Consider the following 24,102-nt stretch of genomic DNA (forward strand, 5'->3'; position numbering starts at 1 on the left):
GTTCAAATAGTAATTTTAGACTTGCTATAAATAGCAAGTCAAAATATGTGGAAAAGGAAGTGGACAGTTGACCCGGACGTGACCCGTTTACCCTAGAGCGAACCGACTTCAAACCCGTTTCCTGCAGCCTTTTTCGACGCCTACTCGAGAGTTTTTCCAGCGAATCGAAGCCACCCACCACTAGAAAACAACTCAGCGTCACCCCAACTTTCATTTCCACCCGAATGAACGTCGTCGTCTTCCCTGAGCTCAAGACGGCAATCTCGCCGTTCCTGCACTTTCTGACACCATCCACCACCACCACCTGACTCACCTCGACCCTAGAAACAAAACCCTAACTTTCATTTGGGCGTTGGTGCAGCGAGCTTCCCACCAAACGAGGCTTTTCACGGCAATTTCACTGTTCTCAATCCAGTTTCAGGCCCCCGACACGGGTATAATATTGGGAAATACTTGGAAATCAAGCCACATAATTAAAAAGGTATCAAATTTGATTTTGGTTCCACTAGTATTCGTAGTCCACTATGCAATTGCTTTGCCATTATGTATAAGTAGGTCAAAGAGTAGGAATTGAAAACATATATCTATGGATTAGCACTACCAATTAAGTTTCACTTTTTTTATTTTGGTACTCAGCACTTACCATATGTTTCATATTGTCTTGAGTAGAAAGTTGAACAATTGAAAACCGACCCGATGCACGCACATTCAGTCAAGATTTCAATTACTTAGCACACCAATGTTGTTCTAGTTTAATCAACATAAAATCTGACATGTATTGTTCATTTGAGGATATCCGATCATGTTTGGACGATAGGATGGGGAGGGGAGGAGGAGTCTGGCATGTGTTGTTCTTACCATAGGAGGCCTCTGTGTATTAGGAGTGAATTTACTTAATATAAGTTGTAAATTATGATCTATCAAGTTTACTCTAAGATTACATCCTTTAAAACCATCTTTAGTGGACCATAAGTGCAACCAATTCGACATTGATAACCTTTTCGTTTTGTAAAGCAATGAAAGATTCATCATCGAATCGGAATCTTGTTCACAATGAAATGTTGGGGTCAGGGTTTGTTCACAATTGAAACGGTAATAAGGTCATGTCGGGTCAAGGGAAACCCGCAGTGATACCAACACAGCAGAGTCAAGTAAGCGGCCAACTACTAATTACAAATAAAACTTTCTCAACTTAATTACATGCACAGTCCAACATATGTTGAATTCTATCCAAAAAAATTATGATGCAAAAAGTGAAGTCATTCAATACACGTAATTTAACTGCTTTGATTGGCTAGCAATAATATGATTCAATCAGTTGTTCATTAAATATTATTTTCTCTATTCTAAATGTAAATTCAACTGCTTTGATTGGTTTGTGAGGGTTTTTTTCTAGCAAGATCTAAGATTATTTATTTACTTCAAATATTTGACTTTCCGTTTGTCAATTCACGCATATAAATACGTTTACAATATGTAAATCACTCGAAATACGCCGTGATTCAAAAAATATCTTCTGCACGCTCGTGAGCGTGTGCATGAAGGCTAGTAAAAATAAAAGACAACATATTTTCCAAGAAAAATTTAACCCTTTGAATTTTCAAATTTCTCCTTGAGAATGATCATAATCTTTGACAAATCATAGGGAAATTTGATCAAGAAAACGTCCCAATGAATTGTAAGAGGAGCCACCAACCATCAGGGCTTTCTTGCTCTTCTCACTCATGTCCTTCACCCTCTTCCTCACATCACTATCCTTCTCCATCAACTCCTTTATCCCTCGCTCTAGTTCATGTGCCTTCACAACATTTGGGTACTCACCGTACAAGTCCCTCCTATACTCCATATTAACTTCCACCGCCAATCCTAATTCCCTCACCAACTCAAATGCATTTAGTTGTTGCTCCGCGTACACCGGCCAAGCTGCGACCGGCACGCCAAACCATAGGCTCTCCAACGTGGAATTCCACCCGCAATGGGACACGAACCCTCCGACGGCCGGGTGGGCTAGGATCGCCACTTGCGGAGCCCAACCTATGACCTTCCCAATCCCAGCTGTCCGATCGAGGAATCCTTCAGGTAGGACTGCCTTAGGATCCGAATAGTCACTAGGGGAAGCGATAATCCCCTTTGGTGGGGGCTGGCGCAGCGACCACAAGAAGCGATGCCCGCTCTGCTCCAGCCCCGATGCTATCTCCCTCACCTGGTCCTCACCAAAGCTTCCCATGCTCCCAAAGCACAGGAACACCACAGATGAATCGGGCTGCTCATCTAGCCACTCCAATATATCCGACTTCTGCTGAGCCTGCTTCGAACCCACCTCGGTTTCACTGATCTTTAGGTTCAGAATAGGTCCCACAGGGTACACAGGTGGGGTCTTACCATCAGAAAGTGAATCAAGGGCGTGTGATTCCAACTCAACGAACGTATTTATCAGAATACCCTTGAGTTCTCTAAACCTGTTGGCATAGCCAAGGAAAGCTTTCGCACCATCCTTGTCCAAAAGGACGCTTGGCAAAACTCCAGCCGGAACCGAGTCGACAAAAGTTGGCAGTGTCAACTCAGCATCCGAGCCCTTGAACTCGCTTACGTGCTTGCCATACACGTCGCGAATCGTTTGGATATTAAGTACCAGCCCGAGAAACCCGGCCGGCGAAGTGAAGAACATGTACGTAGGAACTCCGAAATCATTGGCCACGTCGACCATTGTCGTGCAAACCATGTCGATGACAAACCCGGCAACCCGAGTCGACTCGGACTCTGACTCGGCGAGTTTGGAGACAGCATCTTTGACGTAGGGTTTGTGGCTCTCGACGAATTTGCTGCGGAAGGCGTTGGGACTTTTGCGCGTGTCGATGTCGGAGGCGGCCTGTGGGAGGGTGATGAAGTTGACACGTGACAACACGGGAGAGGATTCGAGGGAGGATATGTAGGCCTCTGTACCCTTGGATTCGAAGGGGAGCTTCATGATGAGGACTGTGATGAAGAGTTTCTCGTCTCGAGAGACAAGGAGCTTTGCCATCTCCACGGCGGAGATGAGGTGGCCGGTGCCGGCATAGGGGATGAAGACGAGTTTCATTGGTTGCTTCATTTGGAAATTTATTAGGAGTTTGATAGCTTTGGAGGAAATGAAAATTTAATTAGCTGATTGATGTACAAGCTTCTTTTCTTTTAGATGTGTGTCTGTGTATGTATATACTATATATATACACAGATAAATATATACTCACTCTCACACACACACACACATTATGGATGTAAATGATGGAGGTGATGATCTCATGCCTTTGCTGGCATTGGTTAAATTGTTTAGTTAATTCGCAGGATATTTATAACAAAGACTTGGAAACCAAGAAAAGGACCTTTGGGGTTCAGAGAAAGTTTCATGCATGCCTCTTGGCCACAAATTACGGAAGAGAAATTGGAGTAGTGATCACGGGAATAGATAAGTTGTGTGAATATTCGAGAAAAAATATTCATAAAATAATACGATAAATTCTGTAAATGTTGGATAGAACCAAGGAACAAAATGCCGCCGATATTATCGGTTTTTCACAATACCAATATTTTAATAGGTATCCAACGGGTTTTCGTCAAAATATCGCGATATTATTGATAATATCGATAATATCGCGATATTTCCGAAACTATCGCGATATTTTGGAACTGTGCTACTCGGAGAAGAACTGGAGAAGAACGCCGGAGCTTCTACAGCTTCGGCCGACTGTAAAAGAGCACCCTAGACACCGATCTAGGTATCAAAATGAAATAGAAGACGAGATGAATGTTTTTATAAATTCTGTTTGCCGTGAAACAGTCGGAGGTGTTTAGAAAGTTCGTCGACACCCACGACCTCGCCGGAGATGGGTGTGCCTATTCCCGAGCCAATTTCGTCCCAAAAACCTTGCAAAAACACAATTTTGAACTTAAATTTCACATATAAGCTTCAACTAGAACAGAAAGAGGCAAACCCGAAGCTTACCTAACCGGAGAAATTCAAGAACCTCGCCGAAGTTCCTACGTTCGCCGAGTTGCAGAGACGAGAAGGAGAGGGAGAAAGACAAGGTTGCTAATGATGATGGGTGTCTTCCTGAAGCAGGTGCGATGGTGTGCGTGTGTGTATGTGGGTCTCGGACCCTCGGTGCAGAGACAAAAGAGAGAGACAGTGCCGACGAGGGAGGAGCAGAAGGCGATGTGGGAGAAGGATCGAGAGACCTTGGGTCTTTGTGCATGTGTGTGGGAGAAGGATCGAGAGACCTTGGGTCTCTGTGCATGTGTGTAGGAAATCTGTGTGTGTGTGTGGGAGAATGGAGAAGGGAGATCAGAGAAGAGAGAAGGATGGAGAGAGAGAGACTGTGTGCATGTGTTGTGTTGTGTTGTGTGCGTGTGTTGTGTTATGTGCGTGTGTGGTGGCGTGTCGGTGTGTGTGTGTGGTTGGGTCATCTGACTCACACTCACCTGACAACTTTTACAATCACTTTTTACAATTTCAGACCATGGACAAAAATAATAGTGCTTTCATAATGAAACCGTGTGCCATTGTGAGTTTGTGATATTCTTTCACATTCAAAACCGTGTGCCACTGTGAGTCTGTGATATTCTTTCACATTCTCAGAGGTGGAGTATCAGAGCCATTCAGAGCATTTTCGTTTCTTCTTCTTCCCTTACCCCTTTCAAAGTCATTCCAGATCCATTCCAGAGCTTGAACACAAAGGTTCCATATTTAAAGTAAGTTTACAAACTTATATTTATATTATTGTAATTTATACAACAACAAAAAAATTTGTATGGACTCGTATGTTAATTTTTTTAAGTAATTAAGTAATGTTGTATAATTATTCCCTAGGATAATTTTAATATGTTTAATGTTATTTATTATTTTATTAATATTAGGTTTGATTATCAAATTGGATTATTATTCATTAATATTAGGTTTTTTAGTTATCAAATTGGATTATTATTCATTAAATTGGATTATTATCAATCTTCAAATGATTTTGCTTATGGACAAGGTCAACCAATCTCGGATCCATATGGGTGACATGTTAACAATTACATGCAAAACTATTTTGGGGATTTATCATTTGATAACTACTATTCACAATACACTCACTCTACACATAGAGATGATGAAGATAGTGAAAAATTTGAACCTCATAGGAACTCTATGTGGTACTAAGTCACTCATGTATCTTACCATGCAATGTATAAAGTATAAAATATTGTACTAATTAATTATATATAAATGATTATGGTGTGTTTAAACTTCTTTCATTAATTACTACATATTTTCTACACTCACAATGTTTGCCAGCTCGCTATATAATCAACTTGATAATGTTAAATTCATCATGCAATGCATTTCCTTCCAATTTTTTTTGATAAACTAATAGATAATTGACTAAATAAACATCCTGCAAAGTTTCAATAAAAATTTCCAAGTTTTTCTTACAATTTCCGTGGTTTCCATATTATTTTTATCGATATCGATATTATCCCGATATTTCCATCGATATTTCTGTGTTTTCGGACTACCGATATTTCCGATATCATCGATATTTAATACCTTGGATAGAACGGGAGAGTTCTTTGTTTTGAAATCCAACTACATAATATATATTTTAAGACTATCCAAATTAAAAATAAAAACTCAAAAATAAATCGGATAGAACGGGAGAGTTCTTTGTTTTGAAATCCAACTACATAATATATATTTTAAGACTATCCAAATTAAAAATAAAAACTCAAAAATAAATCGACGACTTGTAGTAGGACTTATATAATAGAGGTGTACCCTAATAATTACTTTTATTTATTTTTTTATGAACCAACGTTATTATCTACATTAAAGGGGAGAGAGAGTGGGCTTAAAGTTCACAATAGACTATCAATATTATAGTTCAAATTTATCTTTAGCAAGAATCGAATCTAAAAACTATCACTTATAAATAAAAAAGAATATCACTAAACCGTAGTACGAAGTGATTAATAATCATTTTTTAATAGTTACAGAAAACATAATATTTCTAACATTACTCGTCAATCAAACGGACTTAAGTTGAATTCATTTTTAGGCAACTTTTTTCTTTTTAATATGCTTTATTTCTCCATCCTCACTTCCACGAGCTTATTCTTCTTCGTTCAATATTTTTCTTATATACATTTCCAATATTTTAAATGGAATTAATAAAGAAAGACGCAATGACCTGAGCTGTAAAAGAACAAATTTGCTTTTTGACCTGGGGGAGTCGTAGCCGACAAGAATACTGCAGTCTGAAGAAAAAGACAGATTCCGAAAGCTGACCCGGCATGCACCTTCCACCTCGTAATCTATTTCTTTGTCTTCTTTCTTTATTTAAATTATTACGATTTAATCACGTCAATATTTAATATTATTTTTTTATAAATATAATAAGATAAAAAATAATATTACGTCAATATTTAATATTATTTTTTTTATAAATATAATAAAACAAAAAATAATATGTGTGAGAAGAAGAAGAAAAAAGATAAGAATAGAAGGAAAGAGAATCCTACTATGTAATAATTATATAGACATATTGAGGAAACAACGGACGTGCATATTTATGACTCCCTTGCCACGTGGTATCTTACTATGTTAGTGATTTCCGCACTACCTGTTTTTTAAATTTACACTCTTTCGTTTGGATTTTTCTTTTATTTCCTACAGAAGGAGGTCTGAAAGAGGTGTGGAAATTGCTCCCGATAATGTGCACGTCGATTAAAATGGAAATTAAAAACTGCTCATTGGACTTTGCATACTAAGAAATCATTGGACCAAGAAATCATTGGACTTTTGATTTGTTATTATGCTACCAAGATAATTAAGCTGCACTAATTAGTCACAGGAAGATCTGATCAATGAAACGGTCCAATGATGAGTGTGAGGAACCACCATCCATCAACGCTCTCCTGCTCTTCTCACTCATCTCCTTCACCTTCTTCCTCTGCTCACTCTCAACCTCCATCACCTCCCTTATCCCTCTCTCTATCTCCTCCGCCCTCACCACCACCTCCCCTTCCCTCCTGTAATCCATCTTAATCTCCACCGCCAGTCCCAACTCCCTCACCAGCTCAAACGCATTCAACTGCTGCTCCACGTACATTGGCCAAGCCGCAACTGGCACCCCGTACCAGAGACTCTCTAGGGTTGAATTCCACCCGCAATGGGACACGAACCCACCCACCGATGGATGGCCCAAGACCGCAACTTGCGGGGCCCATCCTATGACCTTCCCTGTCCCGGCCGTGCGGTCGAGGAACCCTTGGGGCAGGACTCCGCTGGGATCAGCATAATCACTGGCGAATGGAAGCTCCCCCTTTGGCGGGGGCTGGCGTAGGGACCACAAGAATCGGAGGCCGCTGTGCTCAAGCGCGGCGGCTATCTCCTTCACTTGGTCCCCACCAAAGCATCCCATGCTCCCAAAGCACAGGAACACCACCGACAAAGGAGGTTGATCATCAAGCCACTCCAAAATTTCCTTCTTTTTGGCCAGCTCCGAGCCTTCAGGGTCACTCTTCAAGTTCAGTATGGGCCCTACAGGGTACAGCGACGGGGTTTTGCAGTCGGTAAGAGCTCCGCGGCCGTGGGATTCTAGCTCCATGAAGGTGTTTACCAAAATCCCCTTGGTTTCTCTGAACCTTCTGGCATGGTTGATGAACTCTGTGGCGCTATCCTTGTCCAGATACATGCCAGGCAAGACTCTAGCAGGCATTGGGTTGACAAGACACGGCAAAACCAAATCAGGATCCGATTCCTTCAGCTCAGTGCAGTCCTTGTTCTGCTCGTCATGAAGGGTTTGGAGGTGGAGCACAAGCCCGAGAAAGCCTGCGCCGGACGTGAAGAAGACGTAGGTAGGAACCCCAAACTCATTGGCCACGTCTATCATGGTGGTGCAGAACATGTCGATGACAAACCCGACTAGACTGGGCTTGCAATCAGACTGAAGGGCCTCACTAGTGAGCTTCGCGACTGCATCTCTGACGTGTTGTTTGTGATTTTCAACGAATAGCTTCAGGAAGAGGCTGGTCTTAATACCCTTCGTCTCTACGGCTTCCTCCGGGAGGTTGATGAACCTGATACGTTCGGCGTCGTCAGCACCCTTGAGCTTCAACTTGGACTCCAAGGGCAGCTTCATGGTGAGCACTGTGATGAAAAGCCGGTCGTCTCGAACAACTAAGAGCTTTGCGATCTCGAACGAGGACGCAAGATGGCCAATACCTATGGCAGGAATGAACACTAGCTCTCTCTCTCTCTCTCTATATATATATATTACACGTAAGTATGTATGTGTATACATATCGAAGCATGCACATGGATTGTGGTGTTTTATATAACAAATATAAACCACTCACAATTCTTGGAGCTTTCCCTTGGCCCAACCACGAAAGGACGTACAAAGCTTTCATGTTATCTTTTTAGTAACGACAGTGCTGGTGACCTTTTGAGGTGATAAATCCTGCATTGCCACACACATAACGATGTTTATATGTATATGGTGTACGTAATGAAATCGGTTTCTTCCGTAAGGGAAAAAGGAGAAGCACCAAAGTATATTTAAGTAGAAAGTTGGAAAGGAAAATCTCCATACGGCTCAACAAAGTTAAAATAAGCAAAAGCATTTTTTTAAGTCTTGGCAGCAACGAAAACTTAGTAGAAGATACTACAATCCGATTATTGTATATAAATGAACCTTTTGTCTGACAAGAATATGGATCGTAATAAAAAGTTAAAAAGAAAGATAGGATCATAAAATAATCATGAAAATTAGAGCTTTTACGTGTTGTATCAGGGAACCCAACGAGATTCGGAAAAGAAAGTGGAACAGAATAAACAGAGAAGAATACCTAGTGAAAGGACTTCCTCCCATTTCTGCACAGAGGAAAATGTCCGTCTGCAGCTACAGCACTAGAACTTCCCTTCAATGGGCAGGGCACAACGGAGCTGTCTGTTTTAGTTTTTGATGGAGATTTCCGCGGCCAGATGCGGTTTCCTCATGTGCCCTGTAACATGACCAAATTACAGATTTTCTTTCACAGAATTATAACCAATTTAACCTTCAAAAGAACGAAAAGTTTAATATTTTCCTCATTCATGACTGTGTGTGACTCAGTAACGTGAGAGCGTATATACGTAGTTCACTTTAACAATATACATATCAGGAAAGTATAAGACTGCAAGGTAACATATGATATACTGGCCTTATGACTCTCTATCTTATCCACTGCAGAGAACACATTACTGAACTACATAGCAAACATTTATGATGGCCTTGATGGGAAATATATCCCATGCTGCAAATTCACATTTATATACTTACTACCAGTTTAGCAAGCATCCTTCCTAAATTATTATTGCCCAACCAATTCTAAAAATTATTATTGCCTGCTTCACAACTTCCATATAGAATCCAGATGGCATATTCCATATTTGGGTTGTTGTACAAAAGCGACAGATATGAGATCAATACATAAGCAAGGCAAAGTTTGATAAATACTGAAATCCAAATAACCCAAAGATTTATACTATAGTTGAGAATAAGCCTACGTTTAGTTTGGAGACGGCAAGGAAATTCCAGTAATAAGAAAGGGGATTACAAAAGTGTTTTACATCTCACAAACCCAAATCCCACATGCACCCAAGCTTACATAATGTGGACCCAAAAGTAAAGGAACTATGTCCTACATCATTACATATTCATCAGTGTTTTGCCTCTGCCAATACAAAGCTTCCATACACTGATGAACAACACAAGTTACTTTGGGTGTAGTACCAATAAGTAGACTCTTATTCAACCACTTCTTAGCTGCTCTCGGTGCACAATTAAATGCATATAAACTAGTGTGTTAGAGAAGTCAAATAAAACAAAATCAGTGTACCTTAGGAAGTCATATTGAATGGGCAGATAGTAGATACCAGCCTTACAAACATAGGTGACGTGAGTGATTTAAAGCTAAGTAACAAATTCAACCATAGCCAATTAGTCAGCAAAGCCACATAAATATTGCTTATAATAGCCTTCATGGGGAGACACAGCACAAAACATTAAGATTTTCAAGAGTTCTAAGTAGATCAACCAATATAATACGACAATACGAGTCACCCACGAGTAAGCCAAATGGAAGAAAATAAACTACTCGTGCAGGGTATTCCATGAAGATCAAAGTATCATTAACTAAGCATGGCCATGCGCAACACTATATACAGAAATCATGCTTTTTTAACTGACCTGAATATATGTATGAGGCGTCTTTGAGATGGCAGCTTATTAACTTGCTATGGCTCAACCGCTAGTGTCCAAAGTTCACTCTCAAAGACCATGGGGACAGATTTAAGCGCCATCTAAAAAGAATATAACTTAGACAACTGCTGACCCGCACCAAAAGCTAAATTAGCAAGAAAGTAGATTCCAGCTGCAGATACAAACATCACGATACATCACATAAACCTAAGATGAAGCTAAACTCAATAAAAAGACATGCCCACTGACTTGCCAGAAACCAGCCAGTCTAGTTTTAGGAAAATTCCCCCTTTTAATCCAGTCCTTAACTATGTATTTTTAGGAATCTTGAGAAAATGCATATCTTAGACGATTAAAGTTGGATCGACAATCACAAACGATAAACTTACATGAAGGGCAGTTTTCCATGGATAGATAGTTCTTGTTATGATCCTGCAAAGGAGTTGCGGATGCTGCAATGCGAGCATCGAATGGTGGATAATTTGCATGCAGACTTGTCAAAATAGTTTACCACATTGAATGACACCACAAGCTGGGAAAAGATCTTCTTTCAAGAATTCTTCATCAGTCATAAGGTTCCAAGATTGCATCTAAGGAAGAATTGAGAGAAGGCCTATAACCAGTATCTTTCATCTTCACAGTCAATTCCTCCAATATATCATATATCTCATCACCCTGAGGATGGTTTTGGTTCCTAGATACGAAACAGTTCAAAAAACCGCTAATATCAATCCAACTACATCCAGTCTCCTTCCTCAAACCTTTTTCCCTCATTTGTTTCCTCACATTATCCACGTTTTCCCACTTGCCTTCCTCGGCATACATATTTGAGAGTAAAACATGGTAGCCCCTTTTGCCATTTGCTGCCTCTAGTTCAAGCAATTTCCCAGCAACAATCTTTCCCAATTCAAAATGTTTATGAATTCTGCACGCCCCAAGAAGTGAGCCCCAAATTTCCATCGCATCACCCTCTTCGCCCAACCCTTTGACAAACTCGTAGGCTCAACCATTCTCCCAACCCTCCCTAACATGTCTGCTATACAGCAATAGTGTGCCGTTAGTGGTTTAATATTGTATTCCCTTTTCATTGAATCATATATCAAAAGACCTTCGTTAACCAAACCAGCATAACTGCAGGCAGACAAGACTGCAACTAAGGTTATGGCATCAGGTGCAATGCCAGATTTCTGCATTGAGTGAAACAAAGAGAGAGCTCTCTCACCCATTCCATGCTGACCGTAGCCCAGTATCATTGTGGTATATGTGACAGAGTTCTTCTCATGGGATCCAGCGAAAACATTTTCAGCATAAGTGACTGCACCACATTTGGAATACATGTCAATTAGAGCAGATCCCACGAAGACGTTTTGGGCAAGGTAGTGGCGGATAGAGAACCCATGGAGTTGCTTACCCATATCTATGTTTCCCACTATATTACAAGCTGGGAGAACCGATGCTAAGGTCACAGCATTTGGGATTAGATTTTGCTCAAGCATCTGCCTAAAGACAAAGAAAGCTTCTTCAGATAGCCCATTCTGTGTGTACCCAGCAATCATAGAATTCCAAGTAGCCTGATCTCTATCACGGCTGTAGTCTTTTTTGAAAACCCGTTCTGCGATCCTTACTGAGCCAGATTTAGCATACATATCGATGAGATAACTGTCCATCCCCTCAAATTGTATGTCATGCCTAATAAGATAAGCATGAGTCTGCTTTCCAATATCTGGATTTCTAAGATTTGATGAAGCCGAAAGTAGAGCAGTTACAGTTACCGAATCAATCATGAACCTTTGCTTTTGCATCTCATAAACAAGCATCAAAGCTTCATCATCTAAACCATTTTGCACGAATGCAGAAATCATCGTATTCCATGAAACAACATCCCTCTCAGGCATCTTATGAAAAATTTTGAATGACATGTCAACAGAATTGCACCTTGAATACATTACGATAGTCGCATTGAGTAAAATAACGGGCATCAATCTCAAATGCTTGATGATAAAAGCATGCAGCTGTCCGGCTAATTCCAACTGTTGCATCTGTGAACATGCAGTTAAAACTGATAGGAAAGTCACCTCATCAAGAATAGCCACTTCTGAGTTTACAGCTTGAAAGAAGAGGTCGATCGCTTCAATAGGACTGTTGTTTTGAACATATGCACCGATCATAGTGTTCCAAATCTCTGTATTTCTCTCCGAACAATGGTCAAAAATCTTCCTAGCATATTCAAGGCAACCAAGCTCGGCATACATAAATATTGCCGAGCTCACAACAAACAAGTCAGTCACGTATTCCCCACCCAACCTAAGAAGCATACTGTATAGTCTCCCATAGCGGAAAGTGCAGGGAAAACATTGACAAAACTGACAGCACTCGGTGTTATTCTCATTCCCATCATCATCCTAAACTGCTTCACTGCTTCTGCATATCTTTCCGTCTTAACATACCACGAAACCAGCGTATTCCAAGCAACCACATTCCTCTTGCGCATTGTATCAAACACTCTACGCACTAAATCATACTGTGAATAATCAAAGTCATAATAACAAGCAGAGTACATATTCAAAAGCAAATTGCACACAATCCTACTGGGTTCGGATGACACCGAAGAACATGGCAATGCAGGGCTTACCCATCTTGAAATTGCGCGTGTCGGTGCAGGCTTTGAGGGTAGAAGAGTAAGTGTAAGGGTCGGCCTTGGTGCCGGGAGAGGCGGATTTCATCTGGGAGTAGAACAAGAGGGCTTCATTGGCCATGTTGTTGCAGATGAATCCAATGATGATGGTGTTCCAGAGCACGGTGGAGGGGCGAGGCAAAGTATCGAACAGTTGGCGGGCAAGGTGAGGAGGAGGGATTCCTCCTCAAAATGTTTTGCGGACGATTCATAAAATTTCGTGCTAATGATCGAAACCATTAATGATATAAATCATTATGGAAAGATCATCTTTATAAAAAAAATTAAAGTAATGGTTGTTAAGTCAAATAACTGCAACAAATAGATAAAACAGCTCATAATACTATTAACAATTCTTACTATATATTTTTACACATTTTGATGATATAACGATTTCAAGTGGTGATCTTTACGTAACGACATATAATATGAACAATTCTAACGACAAACACAAAATTTTGAGAGTCCGTTACAACACATTTTTAGGAGGATATCCTTCTCATCGTTTCAGTTGTAAAGTATTATTCTAAGCATATATATCAATTGCATGGCCTGTGGGATGGGGGTGGTGTTTTAATTCTTGGATTTTTTTTCATGTGGAGGTGATGATGTCATGCCTTTGCTGTCATTTGCTAATTTCTAAAACCCTAGCTAGTACATGATGTTGTCTGCAGTTAAGATTCCGGAGTTTATAACCAATACCAATGAAGAAGAAAAGTCACCATAATTTATTACAAGTCGTAAGTAGAAGACTATATAGAGACCACAAAAAAACCACACATAAGATGAACGCAGAGGATTTAATCACATGCGTAGAGAAAGAGTGGGGCTAGCTGTGACTATTTGTTTTGGTAGTGTATAGTGTGTAATGGCTAATGAAATAGACAGCTCGTATCGGTGAACTTAGGTCCCTTGTGATTGAATATCACACAACTACGAACACAAGACTTATCTGTATATATATGAGGTCCAGAAATGGGGAAGTGTATATATATTCTCGCGCATAGGATCGATGGATTACAAGTTTACAACAAACGCCACATAGAGCAGAAGAATGTAGATTTATCTGCCCAAAATAAATTGATTGAGTGTTAGTACATGTCTATGAATAAGTTAGTGGTTGGCAATGCTCACAGCATGTAATGAAGAGTTGGTCATCTGGAGCTTTCATTATTATTAGTAAAAACTCTATATTGAAAATGATGTCAAAATAAATTTTTAGGCATGCATTAGGTGCACATACCAGCTGAATTGATTAGTACAGGGCCATTTTCTAAAAATCTCGACATCAAGATTACTTGTTCACACATTCGTAAGCAAGCTAGATTTTCAAAGAAGAGAAAATGTCACCACAAGATTTTAAGATCCGATACGTTGAACTATTGTATTAACGAAGAACTTACAATACAAACGTTGCAAATTACGTACGGTAAAAATAAGCGAGGATAATATAAAAGCCCCCCAACCCAATTAAATTTGATCAATAAAACGCCCTAATGAAGAGTAAGAAGAACCACCATCCACCAAGGCTTTCTTGCTCTTTTCACTCATTTCCTTCACTCTTTTCCTTACATCACTGTCAAGCTCCATCACTTGCCTTATCCCTCTTTCTATGTCTTCTGCGCTCACCACCACGTCGTTGTCCCTCCGATAATCCATCTTAATCTCCACTGCCAATCCCAACTCCACCACCAATTGAAAGGCATTCAGGTTTTGCTCCGCGTACATTGGCCATGCGGCAATCGGCACGCCATTCCATAAACTTTCCAACGTAGAATTCCACCCGCAATGTGATACAAACCCTCCGGTTGCCGGATGGCCTAGGATGGCCGCTTGCGGGGCCCAACCAATCACCTTCCCAACCGTAGCAGTCCGATCAAGAAACCCTTCGGGCAAGACTGTCTTTAGATCCTCGTAGTCGCTTGGCATAGCTCTCTTGCCTTTAGGTGGGGGCCGGCGAAGGGACCACAAAAACCGATGTCCGCTGTGCTCTAGCGCGCACGCTATCTCTTTCACCTGGGCCTCACCGAAACTTCCCATGCTTCCAAAACACAGGAACACCACCGAGAAAGGAGGCTGATCATCAAGCCACCTCAAGACATCCGAGACCTTATCTTCATCACTACTTTTGAGGTTCAATAAGGGTCCCACCGGATACACGGGTGGGATTTTATCACCAGAATCAAGATAATGAAGAGCATGCGATTCTAGCTCCATGAATGTATTAACCAAAATACCCTTGGTTTGTTTAAACCTGTTGATGGAGTTGAGGATTGTTTTGGTGCTCTCCTTGTCCAGAAACGAACCAGGCAAGACAGAGGCAGGGTAAGGGTTGGTGAAACTCGGGACGGCCAATTCAGCGGTTGAGCTCGTCAACTCAGTTATATCTATTCCCCCCTCGTCACAAAGCGATTGAAAATGGAACTTAAGTGCGAGAGTCGAAGCGTTGGAGGTGAAGAACAGGTAGGAGGGAACCTTAAATTCGTTGGCCACGTCCATTAGGCTTGCGCAAAACATGTCGAGCACGAACCCGGCAAGCCGAGGGTTCGACGTCGACTCAGACTGATCTGACTCGAGGAGTAAGTTGATAACGGCGTCTCTGACGTGAGATGTGTGATTTTCGACGAGCATTCTTAAGAAGGACCCGGGATTGGGGACAGTGTCTTGTTTGTCCGGTTGGGCTTCGGGGAGGTTGACGAAGTTGATACGGTGAGAGATTGAAGAATCAGTGTTGGTGAATGGTTGGGCGTGGGGAAGCTTCATGACGAGGACTGTGATAAACAGTTGGTCGTCCCGAGCAACGAGTTGCTTTGCCATCTCGACCGTTGATACGATGTGGCCAATGATTGGGGCGGGAACGAACACTAGTTGTGCTGGTCTCTTCATCTTTTGAGAAATGGCAATGAAAAGCTGAGCTGTTTTATTTAGAAAAACTCTTTCATTTTATAGTAGAATGGTATGATGTCATGCCTTCGCTCATAGTTTCTGGATTCCCTACACGTCAAGATCTTAATTAATTTTCATACTGGAAAGACTTGGACATCAATAGCAAGAAGATAAAACAAAAGGTTGTCAAATTTTATTTTGGTTCCTCCACTAGCCGTAGTCCATGGATAAGTACCACCAATTAAGTTTCACTTTGTATTTTGGTACTTACGTTTCATATTGCCTTGAGTAGAATGTTGAAGAATTGAAAACCGACATGGTTCACACGCGGTCAAGATTTCAGTTACTATTACTAAGCACACCATGTTCTATACAGTGGTTATCTTTTCTTCTTCTTTTCTCAAAAGCAACGAAAGATTCATCATCGAATTAGAATCTTGTTCACAATTAGAATGCTGGGGGTTGGGTTTTGTTCACAATTGGAGCAGTAGTATAGTCCGATATCAAGACGTCAGAGCGGGGTAAGCAGCCATTATACTAATCACAAAACGAAACTTTCTCAACTTAGTTACATGCACAATCAGCCATGTGTTAAATTTCATCACAAAATATTTTGTTGCAAGAAATGAAGTCATTCAATACACGTAATTTAATATGTAGAGTTTCTGATGTGGAATTACATTCTTCAACAAGATTTCATTCATGGGAAGCCAATCAAATCAGCCCAATTGTGAGTGTAAAATAATAGGCACGAGTAAACCATGTCTAGTGTTGAAACTCACAATTGTAACCCAAAAAGCAAATAATAGTTCATTAATGAAAGAAGTAAACTGTGAAATTGGCAAATCATTTTCATTAGTTGTTAAGTAACGGTTCACGTAAAAGAATTCGTTAACTAAATCTGCAAAGCAGACTAATTACGTGGAAGAGTTGACGAAGTCATTAACTAAACAAGAAGTCATTTTGCAATCCATCTTTCACGCTTGTACCATCTCAATTAGAAAAGTGGTTGGGATTTGTCAAACTACTGGTGTAAGATGCAGCGTGACATAATTGTTTCAGAATTATATGAACCGACCAAATGTATATGGCAACACAGTATTTTAATGCGCGTAGTAGACTAATAGTGACATGTAAACAACACAAATAACAAATTTTCCTAGAAAATTTTCTTAAACTTTTTGAATTTTCAAAGTTCTCCTTAAGAATGATCAATAATCTTTACAAATCAAAGGGGAAATTTGATCAACAAAACGTCCGAAAGAATTGTAAGAGGAACAATCAACCATCAAGGCTTTCTTGCTCCTCACCATGTCCTTCAACCTCTTCCTCACGTCACTATCCTTCTCCATCATCTCCTTTATCCTACGCTCCTGTTCATGTGCCTTAACATTCGGACTCTCACCGTAAAAGTCCTTCCTGTACTAGATATTAATTTCCTCGGCCAATCCCAATTCCCTGTCCAACTCAAATGCATTGTTAGAGCATCTCCAAAGGAGATATCAAAATGTCCACTTAAGTTATAACAGTAAAAAAAGACCAAGTGGTCTCCAATCGAAATGTCAAAACCTACATGACGATGACATAGATTGGCAGCAAGAGAGTTATTGTCAAATTTAACAGGAGCTTCAAAATTAATTATTAATGCTTTTAATTAATTTGTTATTGATTTAATCATCATTCCAATTAATGTTGTTGTTGACCCCTCTGTTCTTTTTAATCCCGCCTGATTAATATATAAGGGAAACGGTACCATTTTGCAATTAATGTCGCAATTAAGTTTTTATTAATTTAATCGTTTATTTTATAATATAATAAAATAATAATTTAATTTGACTTATTGGGTGGACAATAAAAACTTTAAAAGATGTCAAAATGCCATATGGGCTGTCAAATTTTAATTTTATGTTCAAAATTTGACATCTCCTTTAAAGATGCTCTTAGCCTCTTACAATGGCCACATCGCGACCGGCACGCCAAACCATAGGCTTTCCAACTTGGAGTGTGAAATCTGATTCCCAGATGTCACTAATTAATCTTAGGTATACACAAAATTACTTTATTTTCGTTAATTTTAGAGTTTTAGTTACTTAGTTATAAATTTTGAATTTTCGTAAATAGTTATTTAAAATAGGAAAAATTAGTGTCCAGTCCCTAGTTTCTAATATTCATTGATTAAGACTTTATTAGTTTTTAGATTTTGATTAAAGTCTTTATCATTAATATATTAATGAATTACATGTAAGTTACATAATTTTTATAATAAAAATTAGTAATTGATTTAGAGTTTTAATACTCACACCCTTATTAAAATCCTAATTAATTTTCAATTCAAACATTTTCAAAATATAAAAAATAAAATTAGAATAAGTTTGTACCCATTACATTTTTACATTAAAAAAAAATTGATATGTACCAATTTGTTATATGAAAAATGTACCCTTTTTTTTAATACACAATATGTACTAATTTGTTATATGAAAAGTGTACCCTTTTTTTAATACACAATGTACCCATTTTTTTATATAAAATTCATTCAATATTTTCTCTAATCCATTTTAAAACTTATATGGGTACATTCTATTTCGTTGATTTGAAAATGTATTATGTCAAGTTTAATAGAAGAAATTTAATAATGTTATTAAGCCTAATATCTTCTTCTTTTTTTGTCTTTTTGAAAAATGTACCCATGTTTTGGTACAATAATTTTTTGGTTAGTATTTTTTATGAACGTACTCATGTATAATATATATATATATATATATATATATATGGATACACACAATATATTGGAGAGTATAATTTATTTTTAATATTTTTAATCCCATAGATTATGGGTTTTATTTTAAATCTCATTAATATAAATAACTACAAATTTTATTTTTAAGTTAAAAATATAATATTAATAACTTATATAGAAATACATTATTACATTACTGTCAAGGACTTCGATCAAAAACTAAAAATCACAAAGGTTTCAATCAAAGAACATTGATAGTTAGGGACCGCATCCAAAATGTCCATTTAAAATATATAGACCTTTTAGGGTCATCCTTAATGTTTTTTAATAGAGTTCGATTCCACGGGTGCATAGGCAAAAATTGTTTGTGAAGTGGACCATAACTAAGAAATTACAAGCAACATAAGTCGGGTTCAAATAGTAATTTTAGACAAATAGTAATTTTAGACTTGCTATAAATAGCAAGTCAAAATATGTGGAAAAGGAAGTGGACAGCTGACCCGGACGTGACCCGTTTACCCTGGCGCGAACCGACTTCAAACCCGTTTCCTGCAGCCTTTTTCGACGCCTATTCGAGAGTTTTTTCTAGCGAATCGAAGCCACCCACCACTAGAAAACAACTAAGCGTCACCCCAACTTTCATTTCGACCCGAATGAACGTCGTCGTCTTCCCTGAGCTCAAGACGGCGATCTCGCCGTTCCTGCACGTTCTGACACCATCCACCACCACCACCTGACTCACCTCGACCCCAGAAACAAAACCCTAACTTTCATTTGGGCGTTAGTGCAGCGAGCTTCCCACCAAACGAGGCTTTTCACGGCAATTTCACTGTTCTCAATCCAGTTTCAGGCCCCGACACGGGTATAATATTGGGAAATACTTGGAAATCAAGCCAGATAATTAAAAAGGTATCAAATTTGATTTTGGTTCCACTAGTATTCGTAGTCCACTATGCAATTGCTTTGCCATTATGTATAAAGTAGGTCAAAGAGTAGGAATTGAAAACATATATCTATGGATTAGCACTACCAACTAAGTTTCACTTTTTTTATTTTGGTACTCAGCACTTACCATATGTTTCATATTGTCTTGAGTAGAAAGTTGAACAATTGAAAACCGACCCGATGCACGCACATTCAGTCAAGATTTCAATTACTTAGCACACCAATGTTGTTCTAGTTTAATCAACATAAAATCTGACATGTATTGTTCATTTGAGGATATCCGATCATGTTTGGACGATAGGATGGGGAGGGGAGGAGGAGTCTGGCATGTGTTGTTCTTACCATAGGAGGCCTCTGTGTATTAAGAGTGAATTTACTTAATATGAGTTGTAAATTATGATCTATCAAGTTTTTACTCTAAGATTACATCATTTAAAACCATCTTTAGTGGACCATAAGTGCAACCAATTCGACATTGATAAACTTTTCGTTTTGTAAAGCAATGAAAGATTCATCATCGAATCAGAATCTTGTTCACAATGAAATGTTGCGGTCAAGGTTTGTTCACAATTGAAACGGCAATAAGGTCATGTCGGGTCAAGGGAAACCCGCAATGTTACCAATACATCAAAGTCAGGCAAGCGGCCAACTACTAATTACAAATAAAACTTTCTCAACTTAATTACATGCATGGTCCAACATATGTTGAATTCTATCCAAAAAAATTATGATGCAAAAAGTGAAGTCATTCAATACACGTAATTTAATACATAGAGTTTCCAATATGGAATGATTATTCAACAAGATTTCATTCACAGAAAGCCAATAAAATTGAAAGTTTTAACGACCCTCTTGATATTATTCACTTTTAACGAAAAACCACATTAACTAGGTCTAGCTTTGAAACCTCGGCAAATCAATTTAATTAATTGGAAGAATTTGAAGAAGTCATTAACCACACAAGAAGTAATTTTGCAATATTTTCAGGCTTGTACCATTTCAATTAGAAAAGTGGTTATGATTTGTCAACTGCTGGTGTAACATGTGTGACACGATTGTTTCGAAAATATACGAACCGACCGAATGTATATGACAATATGTTCAAGGGCGTCAGAGATATTGAAGCAATAATAATGAAAAAGGATTGTCTGCCCTTTCACTTCTGATGCTCTTTCATGCCTTCCTGTTTTGTGTGATCACGGTTAAACCACGTCAACATTTTATATTGTTTTTTTTATAGAGATAATAAAACAAAAATAAATAGTAATATAAAATGTTAACGTGGCTTAACCGTAACCACACAAACAGGAGGGCACGGGAGGGCACCGAAAGTGGGAGGGCAGACAATCCTTGTCCAATAAAGAGTACATGTAACAATACAAAAAATATCTTAATGCGCATAATACAATAGCAAAATGTAAAAAATCTTTATATATCTTTATATATAAAGCCAACAACTTTTTTTGGAATCACAAGTTTCACAAAAAAAAATTTAGACAAAAATGCTACGAAAACAAAAAAAAAAATCAAAAGCAACCCAAAATAATGCAGGAGTATTTTCATCATTTTAATAGTATTTTTTTAAATAATTAATTCTTTTTGTACAACTTTTTTTTTTAAAAAAAATTAGTACCTCACAATAGGTTAGCAATAATAATTCAATCAATTGTTCATTAAATATTGTTTTCTCTATTTTTAAACACGTTCAAAACATCTTAAGATGCGTGTAATGCTTGTTATAAAAAAAGCATTTCGCACGCGCATAATAATGTGATGAAATTAGTTGTCAAATGATTTTTTTTTCTTGAACAAACGATATTATCTTCATTAAAGGGGAAGGGGTGGGCTTAGCCTCACAATGAGCTAGTAATAATGTGATTCAATCAGTTGTTTATTAAATATTATTTTCTCTATTCTAAATGTAAATTCAATTGTTTTGATTGGTCTGTGAGGGGTTTTTTTCTACCAAGATCTAAGATTATTCATTTATTTCAAATATTTGACTTTCCGTTTGTCAATTCACGCATATAAATACGTTTACAATGTGTAAATCACGCGAAATACGCCGTGATTCAAAAAATATCTTCTGCACGCTCGTGACAGTGTGCATGAAGGCTAGTAAAAATAAATGACAACATATTTTCCAAGAAAAATTTAACCCTTTGAATTTCCAAATTTCTCCTTGAGAATGATCATAATCTTTGACAAATCATAGGGAAATTTGATCAAGAAAACGTCCCAATGAATTGTAAGAGGAGCCACCAACCATCAGGGCTTTCTTGCTCTTCTCACTCATGTCCTTCACCCTCTTCCTCACATCACTATCCTTCTCCATCAACTCCTTTATCCCTCGCTCTAGTTCATGTGCCTTCACAACATTTGGGTACTCACCGTACAAGTCCCTCCTATACTCCATATTAACTTCCACGGCCAATCCTAATTCCCTCACCAACTCAAATGCATTTAGTTGTTGCTCCGCGTACACCGGCCAAGCGGCGACCGGCACGCCAAACCATAGGCTCTCCAACGTGGAATTCCACCCGCAATGGGACACGAACCCTCCGACGGCCGGGTGGGCTAGGATCGCCGTTTGCGGAGCCCAACCTATGACCTTCCCAATCCCAGCTGTCCGTTCGAGGAATCCTTCAGGTAGGACTGCCTTAGGATCCGAATAGTCACTAGGGGAAGCGATAATCCCCTTTGGTGGGGGCTGGCGCAGCGACCACAAGAAGCGATGCCCGCTCTGCTCCAGCCCCGATGCTATCTCCCTCACCTGGTCCTCACCAAAGCTTCCCATGCTCCCAAAGCACAGGAACACCACAGATGAATCGGGCTGGTCATCTAGCCACTCCAATATATCCGACTTCTGCTGAGCCTGCTTCGAACCCACTTCGGTTTCACTGCTCTTTAGGTTCAGAATAGGTCCCACAGGGTACACAGGTGGGGTCTTACCATCAGAAAGTGAATCAAGGGCGTGTGATTCCAACTCAACGAACGTATTTATCAGAATACCCTTGAGTTCTCTAAACCTGTTGGCATAGCCAAGGAAAGCTTTCGCACCATCCTTGTCCAAAAGGACGCTTGGCAAAACTCCAGCCGGAACCGAGTCGACAAAAGTTGGCAGTGTCAACTCAGCATCCGAGCCCTTGAACTCGCTTACGTGCTTGCCATACACGTCGCGAATCGTTTGGATATTAAGTACCAGCCCGAGAAACCCGGCCGGCGAAGTGAAGAACATGTACGTAGGAACTCCGAAATCATTGGCCACGTCGATCATTGTCGTGCAAAACATGTCGATGACAAACCCGGCAACCCGAGTCGACTCGGACTCTGACTCGGCGAGTTTGGAGACAGCATCTTTGACGTAGGGTTTGTGGCTCTCGATGAATTGGCTGCGGAAGGCGTTGGGACTTTTGCGCGTGTCGATGTCGGAGGCGGCCTGTGGGAGGGTGATGAAGTTGACACGTGACAACACGGGAGAGGATTGGAGGGAGGATATGTAGGCCTCTGTACCCTTGGATTCGAAGGGGAGCTTCATGATGAGGACTGTGATGAAGAGTTTCTCGTCTCGAGAGACAAGGAGCTTTGCCATCTCCACAGCGGAGATGAGGTGGCCGGTGCCGGCAGAGGGGATGAAGACGAGTTTCGTTGGTTGCTTCATTTGGAAATTTATTAGGAGTTTGATAGCTTTGGAGGAAATGAAAATTTAATTAGCTGATTGATGTACAAGCTTCTTTTCTTTAGATGTGTGTCTGTGTATGTCATATACTATATATATATACACACAGATAAATATATACTCACACACACACATTATAGATGTAAATGATGGAGGTGATGATCTCATGCCTTTGCTGGCATTGGTTAAATTGTTTAGTTAATTCGCAGGATATTTATAACAAAGACTTGAAAACCAAGAAAAGGACCTTTGGGGGTCAGAGAAAGTTTCATCATGCATGCCTCTTGGCCACAAATTTAGGCAGTCATAATACGAAGAGAAATTGGAGTAGTGATCACGGGAATAGATAAGTTGTGTGAATACTCGAGAAAAATTATTAATAAAATAATACGATAAATTCTGTAAATGTTGGATAGAACGGGAGAGTTCTTTCGTTTTGAAATCCAACTACATAATATATATTTTAAGACTATCCAAATTATAAATAAAAACTCGAAAATAAATCGACGACCTGTAGTAGGACTTATATAATAGAGGTGTACCCTAATAATTACTTTTTTTTTATTTTTTTATGAACCAACGTTATTATCTACATTAAAGGGGAGAAAGAATGGGCTTAAAGTTCACAATAGACTATCAATATTATAGTTCAAATTTATCTTCAGCGATAATCGTATATAAAAACTATCACTTATAAATAAAGAATAATATCATTAAATCGTAGTACGAAGTGACTAATAATCATTTTTTTAATAGTTACATAAAACATAATGTTTCTAACATTACTCGTCAATCAAACGGACTTAAGTTGAATTCAATTTTAGGCAACTTTTTTCTTTTTAATATGCTTTATTTCTCCACCCTCACTTCCACGAGCTTATTCTTCTTCGTTCAATATTTTTCTTATATACATTTC

At 39.1% G+C, this 24,102-nt stretch overlaps 5 protein-coding genes and 1 long non-coding RNA gene across 6 annotated transcripts; all 6 read right to left on the reverse strand.

Moving 5' to 3' along the window:
• Window positions 1–1,408: 1,408 nt before the first annotated feature.
• On the reverse strand, window positions 1,409–3,290 carry LOC103456022 (putative UDP-glucose flavonoid 3-O-glucosyltransferase 3). The gene has a single exon (XM_008395645.4). The coding sequence runs from the start codon at window positions 3,089–3,091 to the stop codon at window positions 1,640–1,642; it is 1,452 nt and encodes a 483-aa protein (XP_008393867.2). The 5' UTR covers window positions 3,092–3,290; the 3' UTR covers window positions 1,409–1,639.
• A 180-nt stretch (window positions 3,291–3,470) lies between these two features.
• Window positions 3,471–4,301, reverse strand: LOC139198536 (uncharacterized). Its single transcript, XR_011584088.1, has 2 exons — window positions 3,983–4,301; window positions 3,471–3,903 (listed from the first exon to the last, which is right to left on the reverse strand). It is a non-coding gene; the product is annotated as an uncharacterized lncRNA (long non-coding RNA).
• A 2,492-nt stretch (window positions 4,302–6,793) lies between these two features.
• On the reverse strand, window positions 6,794–13,435 carry LOC114826974 (UDP-glycosyltransferase 71A16-like). The gene is made up of 4 exons (XM_070827412.1): window positions 10,652–13,435; window positions 10,251–10,434; window positions 8,869–9,024; window positions 6,794–8,480 (listed from the first exon to the last, which is right to left on the reverse strand). Exon 4 carries the CDS (start codon window positions 8,319–8,321, stop codon window positions 6,864–6,866), a length of 1,458 nt encoding a protein of 485 aa, XP_070683513.1. The 5' UTR covers window positions 8,322–8,480; window positions 8,869–9,024; window positions 10,251–10,434; window positions 10,652–13,435; the 3' UTR covers window positions 6,794–6,863.
• On the reverse strand, window positions 10,827–13,018 carry LOC114826973 (pentatricopeptide repeat-containing protein At3g22150, chloroplastic-like). Its single transcript, XM_070804350.1, has 4 exons — window positions 12,895–13,018; window positions 12,710–12,773; window positions 11,292–12,566; window positions 10,827–11,187 (listed from the first exon to the last, which is right to left on the reverse strand). Exons 1-4 carry the CDS (start codon window positions 13,016–13,018, stop codon window positions 10,827–10,829), a joined length of 1,824 nt encoding a protein of 607 aa, XP_070660451.1.
• An 858-nt stretch (window positions 13,436–14,293) lies between the features above and the next one.
• LOC103456021 (UDP-glycosyltransferase 71A15-like) lies at window positions 14,294–16,026 on the reverse strand. The gene has a single exon (XM_008395644.4). It carries the CDS (start codon window positions 15,820–15,822, stop codon window positions 14,407–14,409), a length of 1,416 nt encoding a protein of 471 aa, XP_008393866.3. The 5' UTR covers window positions 15,823–16,026; the 3' UTR covers window positions 14,294–14,406.
• A 5,620-nt stretch (window positions 16,027–21,646) lies between these two features.
• On the reverse strand, window positions 21,647–23,488 carry LOC103431317 (putative UDP-glucose flavonoid 3-O-glucosyltransferase 3). Its single transcript, XM_008369462.4, has one exon. It carries the CDS (start codon window positions 23,166–23,168, stop codon window positions 21,717–21,719), a length of 1,452 nt encoding a protein of 483 aa, XP_008367684.3. The 5' UTR covers window positions 23,169–23,488; the 3' UTR covers window positions 21,647–21,716.
• Window positions 23,489–24,102: the final 614 nt, after the last annotated feature.

Source organism: Malus domestica, chromosome 09 (assembly GCF_042453785.1).
Source record: "Malus domestica chromosome 09, GDT2T_hap1".
NCBI classification, from domain to species: domain Eukaryota; kingdom Viridiplantae; phylum Streptophyta; class Magnoliopsida; order Rosales; family Rosaceae; genus Malus; species Malus domestica.

Excerpts from the sequence above, each read along its gene's own strand:
- LOC103456022 (XM_008395645.4), bottom strand. The coding sequence starts at position 3,091 with ATGAAGCAACCAATGAAACTCGTCTTCATCCCCTATGCCGGCACCGGC.
- LOC114826974 (XM_070827412.1), bottom strand. The coding sequence starts at position 8,321 with ATGTATACACATACATACTTACGTGTAATATATATATATAGAGAGAGA.
- LOC114826973 (XM_070804350.1), bottom strand. The coding sequence starts at position 13,018 with ATGGCCAATGAAGCCCTCTTGTTCTACTCCCAGATGAAATCCGCCTCT. Across the intron at positions 12,774-12,894 it reads CACGCGCAATTTCAAGATGG|TGCGTAGAGTGTTTGATACA; the intron begins GTAAGCCCTGCA and ends AGTATGATTTAG. Across the intron at positions 11,188-11,291 it reads TATTGCTGTATAGCAGACAT|AATTCATAAACATTTTGAAT; the intron begins GTTAGGGAGGGT and ends TGGGGCGTGCAG.
- LOC103456021 (XM_008395644.4), bottom strand. The coding sequence starts at position 15,822 with ATGAAGAGACCAGCACAACTAGTGTTCGTTCCCGCCCCAATCATTGGC.
- LOC103431317 (XM_008369462.4), bottom strand. The coding sequence starts at position 23,168 with ATGAAGCAACCAACGAAACTCGTCTTCATCCCCTCTGCCGGCACCGGC.